The sequence below is a fragment of the Paroedura picta genome, chromosome 7 (genome assembly GCF_049243985.1).
Source record: "Paroedura picta isolate Pp20150507F chromosome 7, Ppicta_v3.0, whole genome shotgun sequence".
Lineage (NCBI taxonomy): Eukaryota > Metazoa > Chordata > Lepidosauria > Squamata > Gekkonidae > Paroedura > Paroedura picta.
In genome coordinates this window covers 37,233,773-37,249,874 of record NC_135375.1, presented here as the reverse complement: position 1 = coordinate 37,249,874, position 16,102 = coordinate 37,233,773, and the positions used below count along the sequence as shown (strand labels likewise).

The window sequence follows — 16,102 nt, the reverse complement described above, 5'->3', positions numbered from 1 at the left end:
ACATGCAAACAGAAGAGCGGCCAAAGTTGCCACAAGAGAAGGTCCTCAAGATGTAGTGTGCACTTTGGAAATCTCTGCATATAACATCAGCAACAGTAGAAAGTACATTTAATTTCCCTTCGGCTAACTCTCTTCCTCCAAAGCATGTTCTTCTCCCCAATCTTAACCACTTGCAACTTTTTAAAAAACATGACAACAATTTACAGGCATCCCAGCTTCCCTAGAAGAAAAAGATGGCAACCATTCTGGTTCCCACAGGAACCCTAAGGGAGAGAAGAACAAGCTGAAGGAGACACCGATCAGGGATCCTCTCAATTGAAACCATGGGGTTCCTTTGAACTTTAACAATTAACTACTTCTCTCTTTAAAAAAAATGGAAGGGGTAGAAAAAGTTGCCTGGGAAGGAAGAACAGAAGAGTACAAAGAGCTTTTTGCATCCAAAATCTTCAACAGGCAGTTCTGTGGCAAAACCTAACCAAGTAAGGAGCAGTAACTCCTCTCTCCTTACACTTGCCAGTTCAGAGACAGGAGCTGTTTATAGAAGATAAATGGTTCTGGAAAGTAAACTGCCTGGCAGTTCACTTTGGGAAATCTATGGAGGGGGGGAGGGGATATGGTCACCTTCTCAAACTTGCCATTTATGAAACTAAAACAGAAGAGTAACGGAACTGTCATGTTCCTCGATATATATGCTACACAAATATGTGTGTGTTATTGCTCTAAATAAAACAAATGGAATCTTACCATCAACAGCCAGTGAGATGATGTCTTGAGTATCTTCTATTCCATACATGACGTCGCAGCGGTAAACCCCAGCATCACTTGCCCGCAATTTCACCATAGTTAATGATGCATCACCAATGTCTTCTGGGTGGCTTGGAACGGACACTCTCCCTTTGTAACCTTGTCCAATCTTGATATTTCCATTTTGGGCCACCAAAACTGTAGATTCTCTTAGGTCTTTTCCTCCTTTATCCTGCTCGACCTTTGACCATTTGATCCGAAGAAATTCACTCGTATTGTGGTAGCTTGGGGGTAACGTAGGCAAGGTTGAGAAGAAGCAAGGAAGAACAGCTCTTCCAGCAAGTGAGCCCTTCACGGGAGGGCTTTTTTCCACTTTCACTGCAAGAAAGAATAATTGTATTAGTGAGCAAGCAAAAGATAAGCTACGGAGATTTGAAAATAAGATGCTGGCAACTCTACCTCCTGCTTAAGAGGTTAACAGGAGGTAGATATGGAATGCTGGGAAGCAACAGGTTGATCTGGTGATATTTTTCACCCAAATTCATCAAAATTTTAGAGAACACATAAAATATTATGAAGGATTCAGCAAAACACATTTTTCAGTGCCCAGCTAGTTAACCTGAAAGGCTAACAAAGGCTGAGGCCTTCTTTTGATGTTGCCTCCCAACACTGGCATTCATAGGTTTACTGCAATGGGACAGGAAACTTTGCTTTAATCACCATGGCTGATAGCCAGTCTAGATCTAATCCTAGATCTAATCCTATCTAGATCTAATCCTGTTTAAAGCCATCTGTGCTACAGCCTAGATTGTCATTACAGCATCTGGACAATTTAATCCATCACTGAATAAGAAGCATTGTCTTTTGCCTATCCTGAAACCTATTGCCCATCAACTTCTTTGGGTGTCCATGATCTCATGCTTATAAGCGAGGGAGGAAAAGTTCTTATCCACTTTCTCTGCCTCCTGCATAATTTTATAAACCCTAAAATACTTTGTTCCAAATTGAAGAGTCTCAGACTGGTTAGCCTTTTCTCATAGGAAAAGTACTCCCAATTCCTCAATCATCTTTTACTAGTTCTGCAATATCTTTTTGGAGCAGCAGGGATGAAAATCATGTGCAGTATTCCAAATGAGGTCACACCATGCATTAATACATTTCATTATGTTATAATATTGGGGTTTTTAATTTTCTAATAATCCCCAGCACAAAGTTTGCTTTTGCTAACTGCTGTACAATGAGTTGACATATTCAAACAATTGACTACAATCCAAAGATCTCTTTCTATTTCAGTTGGCATGTTGTTGTTGTTATTGTTGTTGTTATTCCAGTGTGCATCACCTTACTCTTATCTACACTGAACTTGATTTACCAAATTTGTGCCCACTAACACAATCCGTCTTGGACTCCACGGCCCTAAATAATTTGGTATCATTTGCAAATCTGGCCACACTGTAAACAAATTAAAACATACCAATCCCACTTGTCCCATTGTGAGCATTCTCCTCTTATTCCTACTGTTAGGCTAACAAGCCTGTAATTTCCTGGTTCCCCCTGACATTTTAAATATCAGTATCAATTTGGAGAAGAGATGAAAGGATGACACACTCCTTCAAAGAAGAAACTCTGAAGAAGAAATTGCAATGTTAGAAAGTGAAGTGAAAGCTGCATTCAAAGCAATTGGGAGAAGCAAATCGCCAGAAGTACATGAGATATCTGTAGGGCTGTTTCAAGCCACAGAAAAGGAGTGCATCAATATCTTAATAAGAATACGGTAACAAATGTGGGAAATACAACAATGGTTCACACACTGCTCAATCTACATTCCAGTTCCAAAAAAAGAGAAATGTCAGAGACTGCAGCAACTATCAAACCATTGCATTCATTTCTCAGGCTAGCAAAGTGATGCTCAGAATCTTACAACAAAGACTGCTACCATATAAGGAATGAGAAATACCAGATGTTCAAGCTGGACTCAGGAAAGGAAGACACATTAGAGATCATATTGCAATGCTTTGGACTGTCTGGATCATTAAAAGCTTTGGATGATTTTAAAAGAAATGGGTGTGCCACAATATCTGACTGTTTTGATGCACGACTTATACTTTGGGCAAGAGGCTTCTATTAGACCAGAATACGGAGAAACAGAATAGTTTCCAGCTGGTAAAGATTCCTTCAATTCAATCTATATGAAGAATATGATTCTATGATTCTATATCATAAACATAGCTAGATAAGAAGAAGAAGAAGAAGAAGAAGAAGAAGAAGAAGAAGAAGAAGAAGAAGAAGAAGAAGAAGAAGAAGAAGAAGAAGAAGAAGAAGAAGAAGAGAGTTGGTTCTTATATGCTGCATTTCCCTACCCAAAGGAGTCTCAAAGTGGCTTACAGTCACCTTCCCTTTTCTCTCCCCACAACAGACACCATGTGAGGTGAGTGAGGCTGAGAGAGCCCTGATATCACTGCTCAGTCAGAACAGTTTTCTCAGTGCTGTGGCGAGCCCAAGGTCACCCAGCTGGCTGCACGTGAGGCAGTGCAGAATCGAACCCAGCATGCCAGATTAGAAGTCCGCACTCCTAACCACTACACCAAACTGGCTCTCAAAATTAGGTTTAGATGACGGTGGAATAAAAATTGGCAGAAGGGACATTAACAAACTGAGATAAGCAGATGATACTCATTACTGGCAGACTACTGATAAAGCAGAAAGTGCCAAAGCAGGATTACAGCTGAACATCAAGATGACAAAAGTAACTTTAAAAGAGACAATAAAAACATTAAAATTGTTTGATATCATCCCGGGGGACTCCAAATGATTTGCATAAATTTGTACTAATCAGCTCAATTTTTACTGATCGCATTAATTGTATTGGTCCTATACAAGAAAACAATTTATTATGTTACAATGTACTAATGTACGTTTTAGTCAATAAAATCTATATACCACCAGTGATGTTTATTTAAAAAAATACAAGCAACCCAATAATCTAAAAGAAATTACCATTTGCCCCGTACGTCTAGAACGATACCCCAGAAAGTCATATTTATTCCCTGTTTCAAAAGAAGGGCTTAAGATATCCCTGAAATCAAAACATATCTCAGCAACTGTGTGGGGATGGGGAATTGTGAAGCACATGGATGGTCCCCGTTTGGCTCAAATGTCTGATTAAAGAACTTCACCACTGTTTTATTCATCCTGATCCATAAACACTTTATGGTGAAATGCTTACAACAACAGAGGATGCCTAGGTGGTAATCCTGGCTACTGTTCATCTAACCTGCCTACAGCATGTCTGGACTGGAGAGGGAACTGTATACTTGTTAACATTCTGTGCCAACACTTAATCCTTCATTAAGGTATTCATTGTGGTTTGACAACTCTGACTACAAAAGCAAGCTCTGTCCTCATTCTTTACTATGCCTGGTTTGGTTTTGTTTTTTAAGTCTTTATTAATTCACAACAATTGAGGATTCTCGCCATCTAGAAATATAACACAAGTAATCTAATACCGGCCACCAACAATACAAAGCAAGCATTCAAAAGTCATTTAACTGTTCAGGGATTTATATATGGTAGAATATAGAAAAGGTCAAGATGTCTCTTACTAGACAAAACATATGTAGATGGAAATGAATAAAATTATAACACAGCTAGGGCTAAATGGCAAATGAAGTTGCTGGGTAACTTCATTATGGGGGAAAGCGGGGTTATTGCTAAATGCTTGCAGCATATAAACCAACACAACCTGATATCTGCAGATGCCTAGACCCGAGGGCTGTTTAGGGCATTAAAGGTCAAAACCACCATCTTGAACTGGGCTCCAAAGCAAATTGGCAGCCAATGCAATTTACTCAATTCTTATCCATGGTTCCTCTATATAACTGTAACCAGCACAGAATGCCTTCATCCCATTTCTGCTAGTTGGTTCAGAAGGGTAGCATGATGCATGATATCAGAGGCCTCCAGTGATACACTCCTGTCTCCCGCTTCAAGAGCAGGGCACCTAACAGGAAAACCAGAGTTCTTTCCATTCTGAAACTCAAAATTAAACTGGTCTAAGTAATCAGTTTGTTCCCTAAAAGCCTGGAGATATCTAACTACCACTCAAGCAGCTTGCCAAAAGAAACTGCCCAAACCAAGATAATAATTATTTTGATCTTTAGAATCAAGGTACAGTTCTTCCAGGAGAAAGTCTCTCCAGTGTTTAATTCAGAGCAGTTGCATCTACTTTAATGATGCATTTACCACTTCCTGCAGCCAATTTACCAGCCCTGCCAAGATAACTTTTACAATCCAGGAAGGGCAAGGGTCAAGCACTAAGCATGTTGGACATGCTCCTCAAAGCAATTGTCCACATCTCCAGGCTACAATAGCTGAAACTCATCCAGGCAGCTGCACTTTGACAAAGGACTGATAACATTTTCTAACAACTCTGTTAAAAATACTGCCAGATGCAAGCAACTTGATCTGTGAAAATATGGAGTGATCCTATCATAGTGAGTTGCAGATTGTTCCAAGTCTAAATCATCACAAGGTCAAAGGTTAGAGGATGATTTAAAAACAGCAAAAGAATTAAGGAAAGCAGCAGATCAAATTAATTGTGTTATAATATGTGATTCTAACTACCCGCACATTGATTGGGTCAATCTGTGTTCAAGTCAGGAGAAAGAGATTGCGTTTCTAGATCTTCTCAATGGAGCAGATAGTCATGGAGCAGATAGTCACAGAGGGAATTCTGGACTTAGTCCTAAATAATGCTCAAGACCTGGTGATAAATGTAAATGTAATAGCACCTGTTAGGAGCAGTGACCATAATGCTATTGTTTAGTGTTTATGTAAACAGGGTGTTGCCTCAAAAGACCAACACAACCACAGTTAACTTTAGAAAGGGTAACTTCTCAAATGAGGGGTAAAGAGTCTCAAATACCTTCAGAAAGCTTGGAAACTATTTCAAACTACAACACTGAAAACTCAGATAAAATGTATACCGCAGACTCAGAAAGGTACAAATTGTTGTAAAAAAGAGACTGCATAATTAACAGACAAAGTAATGGAAACAGTAAAAGGTAATATGGATTCCTTTAAGCAGTGGAAGGCTAGTCCGAGTGATGTAAATAAAAGGGAGCACAGGCTTTGGCAAATAAAATGCATGACGGTGATCATAGAGGCAAAACGAGGCAGTGAGGAACATCTTGTCTTGATCTAATAAAACATGAGGATCAAAAGATTTAGAAACTCTGTATGTTAAAGTTCTTTGAGGGGCTGAACAAACATGTGGACAAGAGTGACCCAGTAGATGTTGTTTACCTAAACTAGGGATATGCACAAACTGGGAAATTGTGGTTCGGTTTATAGTTCCATTAAAGTTTAAAGGGTTAGCAGAAGGTAACCCCAAACAGCTGCATAGTGTCTCACCCTGCACAGATGTTTGAATGGAAACAGTGGCGGCAGAGTGAGTCACCACCACCACATAGATCGGAACGTGAGCTGTAATCCATAATTCGGCAAAGGCGTCTTTAGTCTCCCTCTACCTTTACTCAAGCCATCTGCCCTTACATTTCATTAACCATAACTCCTCAGTAAACCACAATGCCTGAGCACAGTGAAGAGGTCCACTTTGAAGTGATTTGGTTTCATTGCCTCTGTGAAGATGATACAACAAATTGGTACTGAGAGAAATAGAATCTTTAATACAGCCCGTATGCATTTTGCGTGCAGCTTCATCAGGGGAATCTTTCCAGTACTTTTTAATTCTGTTCCCATACATATTCTCCAATTTGTTTCTTTGTTTTCATTTTGCTTTGGTGTGGCCTCCTTTTTCATCACCTGCTCCTGAATCTGTCTTCTTACACACTACTAATCTAAGCCATGGCAGCCTGTCAACTCTTGCAAGTATGCAGAACTTGGCAGGTAAGGTGCTTCCTAGAAAGACTCACATTTTTTTTTTGTTTGCTCTTTTACCCTAAAGGGAAGAGGTGGCTCTTTATGAGTGGATGTATAGGATCTTTGTTCACAGAGAAATAATGCAGGAAGAGCCTGGCAGAGATGGGTGGGACATAAGGAATAATTGTGAGAACTTAAGGGCTCTGAATGGCAACAGATGCCTTGATCCTGCCCAATATGCTAACATGCTGGTAACTGGACTAAGTGTGTGGGCCTTCTGTGAGCAAGGATAAGGTGACTGCTTTTGGCAAAGGGAGCTATTTCTTTTCTGCTTAGAGCAAGTACCCTTTCTCCTGCTGCAGCTACAGTTTGATAAGGAGGGAAGACCTGTAGAGTTTGGTCTACTGGCTTGAAGTGCTTTCCCTGGAGGCAGTTGTTAGTCTGCTCACTCAGCCTGTATAGCAATTGAGTAATGATTAGTTAAGGCTAGATCAGCAAGTGCATTGACTGTATATCTGTCACGTATGTACAAAAGCATGTTCTCTTTTTATTAACTTTTATCTCATCTCAAATGAGCACCAGCAGCAGTAATCACTAGAGCTTCAATCCATTTGAACCTGTGGTGGTATCCATGGACCCAAAGGGGTCATGCCAAGATCATCACACAGAAGATCTATTTTAAAAATATGTATTATTATTTCACATTGGCACACCTCCTTATAATCAATTACGTTAAAGCAAGTAACTGCATCCTGGAAATTTGAGAGTTTAACTCACAACACCAATCGATTTATGCAGCCAGAGCCTTCAGCACATGGACACAGGATGGGAGATACTATGGGAGCATAGCCAGGGGCTTGCACATAATCTGGTGCAGACCTACATGCTGCACTTCCCTAGGGCCACCTGGGGCTGCTGCCAGCCATCAATGGCTATGCATAGATCTGATGTAATCTAAGATGGCTGGACATCACACGAAGCACATAATAGCTTCATTGTGAGTGCCACAGTCTACCTTAACAAATCACTCAGTCAGATTACTTTACCTGCCACAGTAGGTTTATGTTTCTAGAAATGCTTGGATTTATACCAGCTGAAGAGAGTGAAAGGGCTTCATCAAAGAACCCTGAGGGTCAAGAACAACTTTAAAATTAATTTCAACCACCTTTGAAGGTTTTTTTTTATGTTATTATGTCAAATATATAAATATCTCAAAATATTCATTATTATATCAAAAGCTTCTGAAAACGTATAGCTAACTACGCTGTCTGTCAGCCTTTGGGTAGAACTCAGTTTCTCCTTTCCTGCTTCAGTGACCTGATTGCCTACAGTGAACTGAGGGGAAATATTTACTCTTTAAAACAGGTAACTGCATACTTGACTAAATCCAACTGTCAGCACCTTCATACTATCACCACACACAAGCTATTTCTACTCCAGTCTAGTGTGCTAGCTGCAGCAGGAATAGACAAAACAGCTACAGATACATTCGTCTACTTTACACAAATAACCCAATCCAGTTTTTGCTTTACAAGCACTTTCTGTTCCAACTTGCAGGATAAGTCTGTAGCAAAGGAAAACTAGGAGAAGGGGATAAACAAAAGCTGAGTAGTGATCTTTGAGCTCCTTTCCAAACAAGCAATTTCCTATGACACTCCATCCTGTCCATCTTAATCAGCCTCGCCTTCTATATTTATGGAGGATGCCATTTTGAGGCAAAATCCGTATTTCTAAAACATCTAAAGTTTGGAGCTTCCTTGCCCAAAGAGAGAGAAAGAAAGCAAAAGTTAATCGGGTTACCAGATACCCTAGTTCAGGTGGGGGGTCCTCCGTGTTTAGGCTACATCTTTGTCCCTCAAATTAACTTTCCCCAAAAGGGAAGAATGTTGGAAGTTACTGCAATGTGCCTATGTGACCTAGAAGTGATGTAGGCACATCAGGGATATCGGGGAATGATGCTCTGGGTTTTGGACAAAACACTATGGGAGAAGCTTTTGCCCAAAAGCCAGAATATTACCACCACCACCACCACCACCACATGCCTATGATTACTGCAGGTGATATAGGCACATCGTGTTAATTTCTGGCATTCTTCCCCATACCCTATAAGTGCCCCCCATTCCCCACCAGCAGCTCCAAGAGACCTGGAAACAGAGATGAACATGTTGCTTTCTTGCCCATATCTGTTAATTATTTTACCGTTTGTAAGTCTAGTGACTTAATCCCTGTTCAGGTACTCAAAATTGTATAAGCTTTATACATATAAAGGGGAATGGGGTTGCATCAATTTAGGATTGTCAGCCTCCAAGTAGGGACTGGAGATCCCCTGGAATTACAGAACTGCAGACTACATAAATCATTTATTTATTTAAACATTTATTCCACTTTTCCAGGGGCGGAAGACTTTTATGGATGATGGAATGCATGCATTATACCCTCCCTCCCCTCCCTAAACCCCACTCTTCTAGGCTCCACCCTCAGATTTCCAGGTATTTTCAAACTTGAAGTTGGCAGTCATACCCCTCCAGCTCAACACTGATATGTACAGCCAGCCCCTACCTGTGTACAAATGTATACTCATAGGGTGCTCAATGCAATCAGGAATGATATGTGGGGGAGGTGTGTCCCAATCCAGCTTGGTGCAGTGGTTAGGAACATGGTCTTCTAATCTGGTGAGCCAAGTTTGATTCTCCGCTCCTCCACATGCAACCAGCTGCATGACCTTAGGCTGGTCATGGCCATAATAAAGCTGTCCTGACTGAGTGGTAGTATCAGAGCTCTCTCAGCCTCACCTACCTCACAGGGTGTCTGTTGTGGGGAGAGAAAAGGGAAGGCAATTATAAGCCACTTTGAGACTCCTTTGGAAAAAAGTGACATATAAGAACCAACTCCTCTTCTTCAGTCACTCCGATGGGCCTACATGGATACAAATATATACACATTGGGGTTCAATGCTAATGTGTGGCTGAATACATCGGTTGCACCAGTGGGCATGGTCCTGTCTTGTTTTGTGCATGCACCAACTACCAAGCTTTATTTGTTTGTTTGATTGATTTTTATACTACCCTCCCCTATGGCTCAGGGCAGTTTAGAGGCTTGAACTGGATTGTAGCGAAAGAAACCTAGCAAAAGGGAGAAGAATTGGACAAATGCAGAATACATGTCTTAAGAGGTCCATGACTGGAATCTCTCACTTCCAGCTGCTTTGAAGGCTGGAGGTGAATTGCCAGAGGGAAGATTATTAAGTCTATCCTTAGAACAGGAAGAGACAGTATTGCTACAGATACATTAATCACTAACTGAAATCATTTGGTAGACTTATGTGGAGGCCAATGGTGGGGCCAGCAGGCATGAGCCTGAAGCTGCAGTAGGGAGCAGACCTGGTCTTCAAGGAAGCCACATGGTGAAGCTCAACAGCTTTAAAAATGCAAGACAGCTTCATCACAGAATTCTCCTCTCACAAGTACATTGGTAATGAGTTTTCAAGTAGCATAGCAGGAACTCTGCAGAACTTGTAAAGGATACCTCATATCCCATATGAAGATTTAAAAAAAAAACATCAATCACGCCCATGTTGAATGATGTGGGGAAATGCAACTTACATGCATAGACATCTGCCTCTGTAAACCCCAAAGCAGTTTCAGGCATCTTGCCAGACAGGGGTCTTATCTGAGCCAGATCAGGAACACCCCTTTGCAGATGAGCCCAAACAAAGAACCTTCATCTAACTGGGAGGACTAAAGAGAGAAAATCAAAGCCAAAAGAGATGCAGACTCAAAGACTGAGGTGCAAGGCATTACACAAGGCATTGAAAAACACAGGCATAGGCTTCTGCTGTCCTTTCAACAGGGGCCAGAACTAACTGAAGTGCTTTTCAGACCAAGATAGGAGGCCACAGAGTTACCTGGAGTAACTATATCATCATACAAGAAGCACAGGGGAGTAGTGATAAAGGCTATGCTAGAAGCTCATAAAGGAAGAACTGCTAGACACAGGGACAATTTGTTTGGCAAGCTAGCCATCAGCTTCAAAGACCCAAGCTAGAAGCATCCCTGGAATAAAGCTGGTATCAACCAAGTATCAACAGAGGCATTGCATCAAAATCACAATATGTCATAGTCCTACTGCATACCACATTGGTCAGACTGTACCTGGAGTACCGTGTACAATTCTGGAAGCCTCACTTCAAAAAGGAGGTTGACAAAATTGAAACCAAATCTGCATGGAGGCATAAAACTTGCACTGCCTCCAGTTGGAAGCTGTGCATTTGCAAGCTTCCTGATGGCAGAACTCTCTTGCATTTTCCCACCATCTGCATTTTTATTTATTAATTATATTTCTATGCTGCCCTCCTCTGGGACTCAGGGCAGTATAAGGATAATACAGCACAATTCATAACATCAGAAACAACAATAACAGTGGATTCCATAACAGAAGACAAGAAGAATTACAACATTTCCCAATAACATTAACTTTCCAACTATGATCCTATAGGTTGATTGGTTTCAGTTGGTTTGGGTTCAGATTGTGGGGTAGGTTATCTGAGGGCCCAGCAGATGCTGTTGGATCAATCAACCTCCACCAAATGCCTGGCAGAAAGATCCCTTTTGCAGCCTCTGCAGAATTGTGGAAGTTTAGCCGGGATCTGATCTCTTTGGGGAGCTCATTCCACCAGGTGGAGGCCAGGACAGAGAAAGCTCTGACCCTGCTTGGTCTAATGTGCTTCTTTGGGGCCAGAGATCACCACACAGTTGGAAGTGGGCAGTGTGTAGGGCTCTTTTGGGGGTGTTGGCAGAGAGGTGGTCTCTCAGATACACTGGGCCCAGACCACATATGGCCTAAAAAGTGATTGCCAAGACCATAAGTCTGATCCAAAATTCAACTTGGAGCCAGTGCAGCTGTTGGAAAGCAGGCCGGACGTGGGACCTCCATGGGGTAACTTTGAGGATCCTAGCCACAGCATTCTGGAACAGTTGCAGTTTCCAGATCAAAGTTAAGGGTTGACCTGCATAGAGTGAGTTGCAGAAGTCTAGTCTAGAGGTGACCACTGCATGGGTCACTGTGGCTAGGTGTTCCGGGGCCAAGAAGTATGCTAGTAGTTTGGCTTGGCATAGATGGTAGAAAGCCTGTTGTGATACTCTCATGAAAGGGAGGCATTGAGGATCACACTCAGGTTTCTGGCAGAGTGAGCTATTGATAGCTGTACCCCATCCAGGTTGGGTAAACACACTTCCTCACTTGGACCCTTCCTGCCCAGCCAGTTCTGTTTTGAGGAACATGGGCTACATGCAGTGCTGTGCATAAATAATGCAATGCCTTTTATTTAAAACCCTCAATATATTTGGAGACACCTCTGATGATCCCTTTGACTCTCTCTAAAATGCAGACTGCAATGTGGGTGGTTTTCTTCTGTTTTTTAAAACACTAGCATCAGCAACACAGGCTAGGAACAACACAATACTATTAACAACTTAAAAAAAACACCCTTTGACAGTCTCTTCCCTTCTGTTAAAAAGGTAGGTGATTTTCTTCTGTTATGCCAACTGTTGCCCCTTCTGGTAATCAAGAAATACAAAGAACTAACTAGATGTTCACCATATTCCTGTAATTGTGTTGCTTCTCCTTGACCATTTCCACCCTGGGAATTTCGCTGCCCCAGCTCCCATGCAGGAGCACAAAATTGGAGTGGGCGAGTTGAACCAGGCCAAATGTTCCCCTGTGTGGGAGCAACCTCCAGCCTGCAGTCCAGAGGGAAATCTCCAGTGCGAAAATGGTCCTTCAGGTACAAAAAACTGCTAGTGCTTATAGCATTTCCCCCAGAAAATACCCTGTTTCACAGGTATAAAATAAACCATACTTTTTTGTGGAATGCATGGCTTGCTGACAGGCTGTGTACAAAAAGAGGATGATGTCATATGGAAACATGGGGGAGAATGCACCTGTTGGAGTGGCTGAATGACAATAAATCCCTGGTGTGGAAACAGCTAATGCCATCTTTTTCCCATGAGGTCTTCTCTTTCTAACTGTAGCCAATGGGCCATCAGATAGTTTAGGGGGAAAAGCACTGTTCATGCTCTTGGGGTACTTGGCCTCTGAACATAAAGGATCACTGCAATTGCACTAGTGAACAGAATATATATGACCATTTTTAAAGCCATCTCAGCTTGTGAATTCCATCTGCATTCCGTTAAAGAGTATGTCTCACAGCATGCACTGGGAAGTAGTCACCATTCTGGCTTCCCAGTGACTGCATGCAGAGCAACATGCATATATGCAGGTATCAACCATAATTCCATGCACAGGGGACACTAGGAAGAAAAAGCAGGGTCTGTGTTTCCCAGCCTTCCTTATGTTTCAGGTAAGGCTCTCCATAGGCCTATAGAAATGTGTAAAAATGGGCAGGTGAAGCTTTTCATGGAATGGAGGTAAATAAACTCACCTGGTAGATAACAACCCTTACACCTCTGTTAAAGGGATAGGCCTTTTGTTTCCTCCAGGCAGCTGACCAAACTAGTTTCAGACCATCTGAGGATGCTATTTAGAAGCATCATTACTTCTGGTTATCCTGTAGCTTTAAATTACTAACTACACCCAGTGCCCTTAAACTATTTTGCTCTTTTGACAATCCAGTCTTGAATATATCCAAGAAGAAGCTTTTGAACCTTTTTGTGAATCTTGCTCAGTACTCACATGTTACACTGTCCTCCCCTCCTAACCCTAAAGCAGGGGCCATCAACCTGTGGTCCTCCAGATGTTCATGGACTACTATTCCCGTGAGCCCCTGCCAGCGTTTGCTGGCAGGGGCTCATGGGAATTGTAGTCCATGAACATCTGGAGGACCACAGGTTGACAACCCCTGACCTAAAGCACAGGCACCCCTAATGGGCTGATACCTCCATGGAAGTGCCTTCTGTGCAAGGAGTTTCATCAGGTGCAAAGCCACCCTTAGGTTCACACACTTCAGAATGAAACATGCAGATTGCTAAAGCAGATACTCAAAAACAGTCATGTCTACCTGCAAAAACTTGCTTGGGGCTTTGACAATGAACTCATAAATTGAATCCGAACAAAAACCTTTCTGTTCTACCAGATGGCTTGTGGTCTGACTTAGTTCAATTATGGGAGGGAGGACGTAAACCAGGCGTAGTAAAGAATCAGTTACCCTTCAGACTCTGACTGTAAATCATGTACAACTAGGCAAATGTGCATTCCATCTGCAGCAATAATATTTAAGAGTCAATGTGCATCTGAATGTGGTAGAAAGAAACACCCACATGCTACATATGCTTTAGCTATACCTGCCCAAATAAATATGAATGCACGCTTCTGTTATGGATTAGCTATTAATTGATCTTTTAAAAAGCAAATACTAAGGAGCTACTGATGGCTGGCATTAGACTACTAAGGTTTCTAAGACTCTCTTGAAATTGCTTCCCATAAGTCCTGTGCAGTATGCTGGGAGGAAGGAGTATCAGGATGGCCCTTTTCACCTTAAAGAGATTTGACACTTGATTCCATGCTTGCTTACCCAGGAATCCCACTAAGTCTGCACAGGAATGCAGCCTAAGACAGTTGAGTGCTTTTGGCAGAGTCAGTTTTAGATTGCTCAATATGCGGTCAACTTAATTATGCAAAATAAGTAAGCAAATGATTATGTGGCTGAACTAAAGAATGCATCTAGTTAGGTTTTTTATTTTCTTTTACCAAGGAAAGTCAACAATTTTTATTTTTATACTAATATATATTTACTGAACTGATTCTGGCTGCTCTCAGACTGTGATGAGCCAGGAATTAATTGGTTAAATTTAGAGAGAGATGCCAACAGAAAAGATAATGAGCTTGGAATCAGAGGAGACTCCCCCAAACAGAAAGAGGCAGTTTACACTAGATGACCTCTCTCACTCAATCGGGAACTGGTTGAAAAACCACACCCAAAGAGTAATTGTCATTGGTGTTTCATCGGCTCAGGGGTGCCACAAGGCTCAGTACTGGGTCAGAAACTTTTCAACATTTTTATCAATAATCTAAATTAGGGGGAGGAGGATGTTCTCATTGAATTTGCAGATGACACCAAATTGGGAGTAGTAGGAAATAGACAGAGTTCAATGAGATCTGAACATGCTGGAAAAGTAGGCAAATGAGGAGGAGGAGGAGGAGGGAGGAGGAGAAGTTAGTTTTTATATTCCACTTTTCTCTACTTGAAAGAGTCTCAAAGCAGCTTACAATTGCCTTACCTATCCTCTCCCCACAACAGACAACCTATGAGGTAGGTAAGTCTGAGAGAACCCTGATATTACTGCTTGGTGATATTACTATTTTATCATGGCCATGATGAATGCAAGGTTACACAGATGACTGCACGTGGAGGAGTGGGGAATCAAACCCAGCTTGCCAGATTAGAAGCCAGTGCTCTCAACCACTATGCCAAACTGACTCTTGGTGTAGATACAATTCAAGAAGGGTAAGTGCAGAGCTCTACATCTGGGTCAGAAAAGTCAGAAGCATGCATACTGGATGGAAAATGCACTTTTGGGTAGTAATGTGTGTGAAAGAGCATGGGGTACTTAAGGACTGTAAACTAAATGTGAGCAGACAGTATGACACAGTGGTAAAGAAGGGAAATGTAGTCTTGGGCTGTATCAACAGTATAATTACATCAAAATTGCAAGAGTTTGCAACCCACTGTATATTGCATTGGTCAGACCACACCTGGAGAACTATGTGCAGTTCTGGACGCCTCATTTCAAAAGGATGTGGGCAGAATTAAGAGGATGCTGAGAAGTACGACAAGAATAATCTGGAGCCCGGGGATCAAGCCCTAAGGGGAAAGTCTGATGGACTTGGGAATGTTCAGCCTGGAGAAGAGGAGGTTGAGAGGGGACATGATTGCTGTCTATAAATATTTGAAATGCTGTCATTTAGAAGAGGACAAAGAAAGGTTCCTGTTGGCAGCAGAGGATAGGACCCATAATAATGGGTTTAAACTACATGTAGAACAGTATCAACTGGATATCAGAAAAAATTCCATAGAGTACTTCAGCAATGGAATAGGCTGCCTAAGGAGGTGGTCAGTTCCCCTTCACTAGAGGTCTTCAAGCAGCGACTGGGCAGATACTTATCCTGGATGCTTTAAGGTGATCCTCCATTGATCAGGGGGTTGGACCAGATGGCCTGTATGGCCTCTAACAGCTCTATGTTTCTATGATTCTATTATATAACTCCAACTCTCCATCATTAGGGATATGCATTCAGATACATCTGAATAGAAATATTTTTCAGATATTGGGCTTTTTTGCATTGGCCATTTCCCTCGCCTTTACAATGCATTTCCATTGTTGTTTTTTTGAAGCTGTCCTACTTTTCTCTCTAGTTTACTCTGCACCTCATTTGGGATTAATTTTGGCTTCTGCATCACTTTTCTGCACTTCATCCTCAGTTCATGACCTGTCTGCTTTATCTCCAGCTTATTTGAAAGTCC

General features: G+C 41.7%; 1 protein-coding gene across 7 annotated transcripts in view; it reads right to left on the bottom strand.

Annotated features, from left to right (window-relative positions):
- The window catches only part of VCAN (versican), a 139,888-nt gene that overhangs the window by 98,164 nt on the left and 25,622 nt on the right, over positions 1-16,102 (bottom strand). For 5 of the 7 annotated variants that reach the window (XM_077347531.1, XM_077347538.1, XM_077347537.1 and 2 more), the window contains exon 3: positions 745-1,122. In XM_077347531.1, coding sequence (XP_077203646.1) covers positions 745-1,122 — 378 coding nt within the window. Of the gene's footprint in view, positions 1-744; positions 1,123-7,337; positions 7,358-7,401; positions 7,518-16,102 lie in introns of those variants that run through there. The other 2 variants (XM_077347535.1, XM_077347534.1) reach the window with 2 other exon arrangements.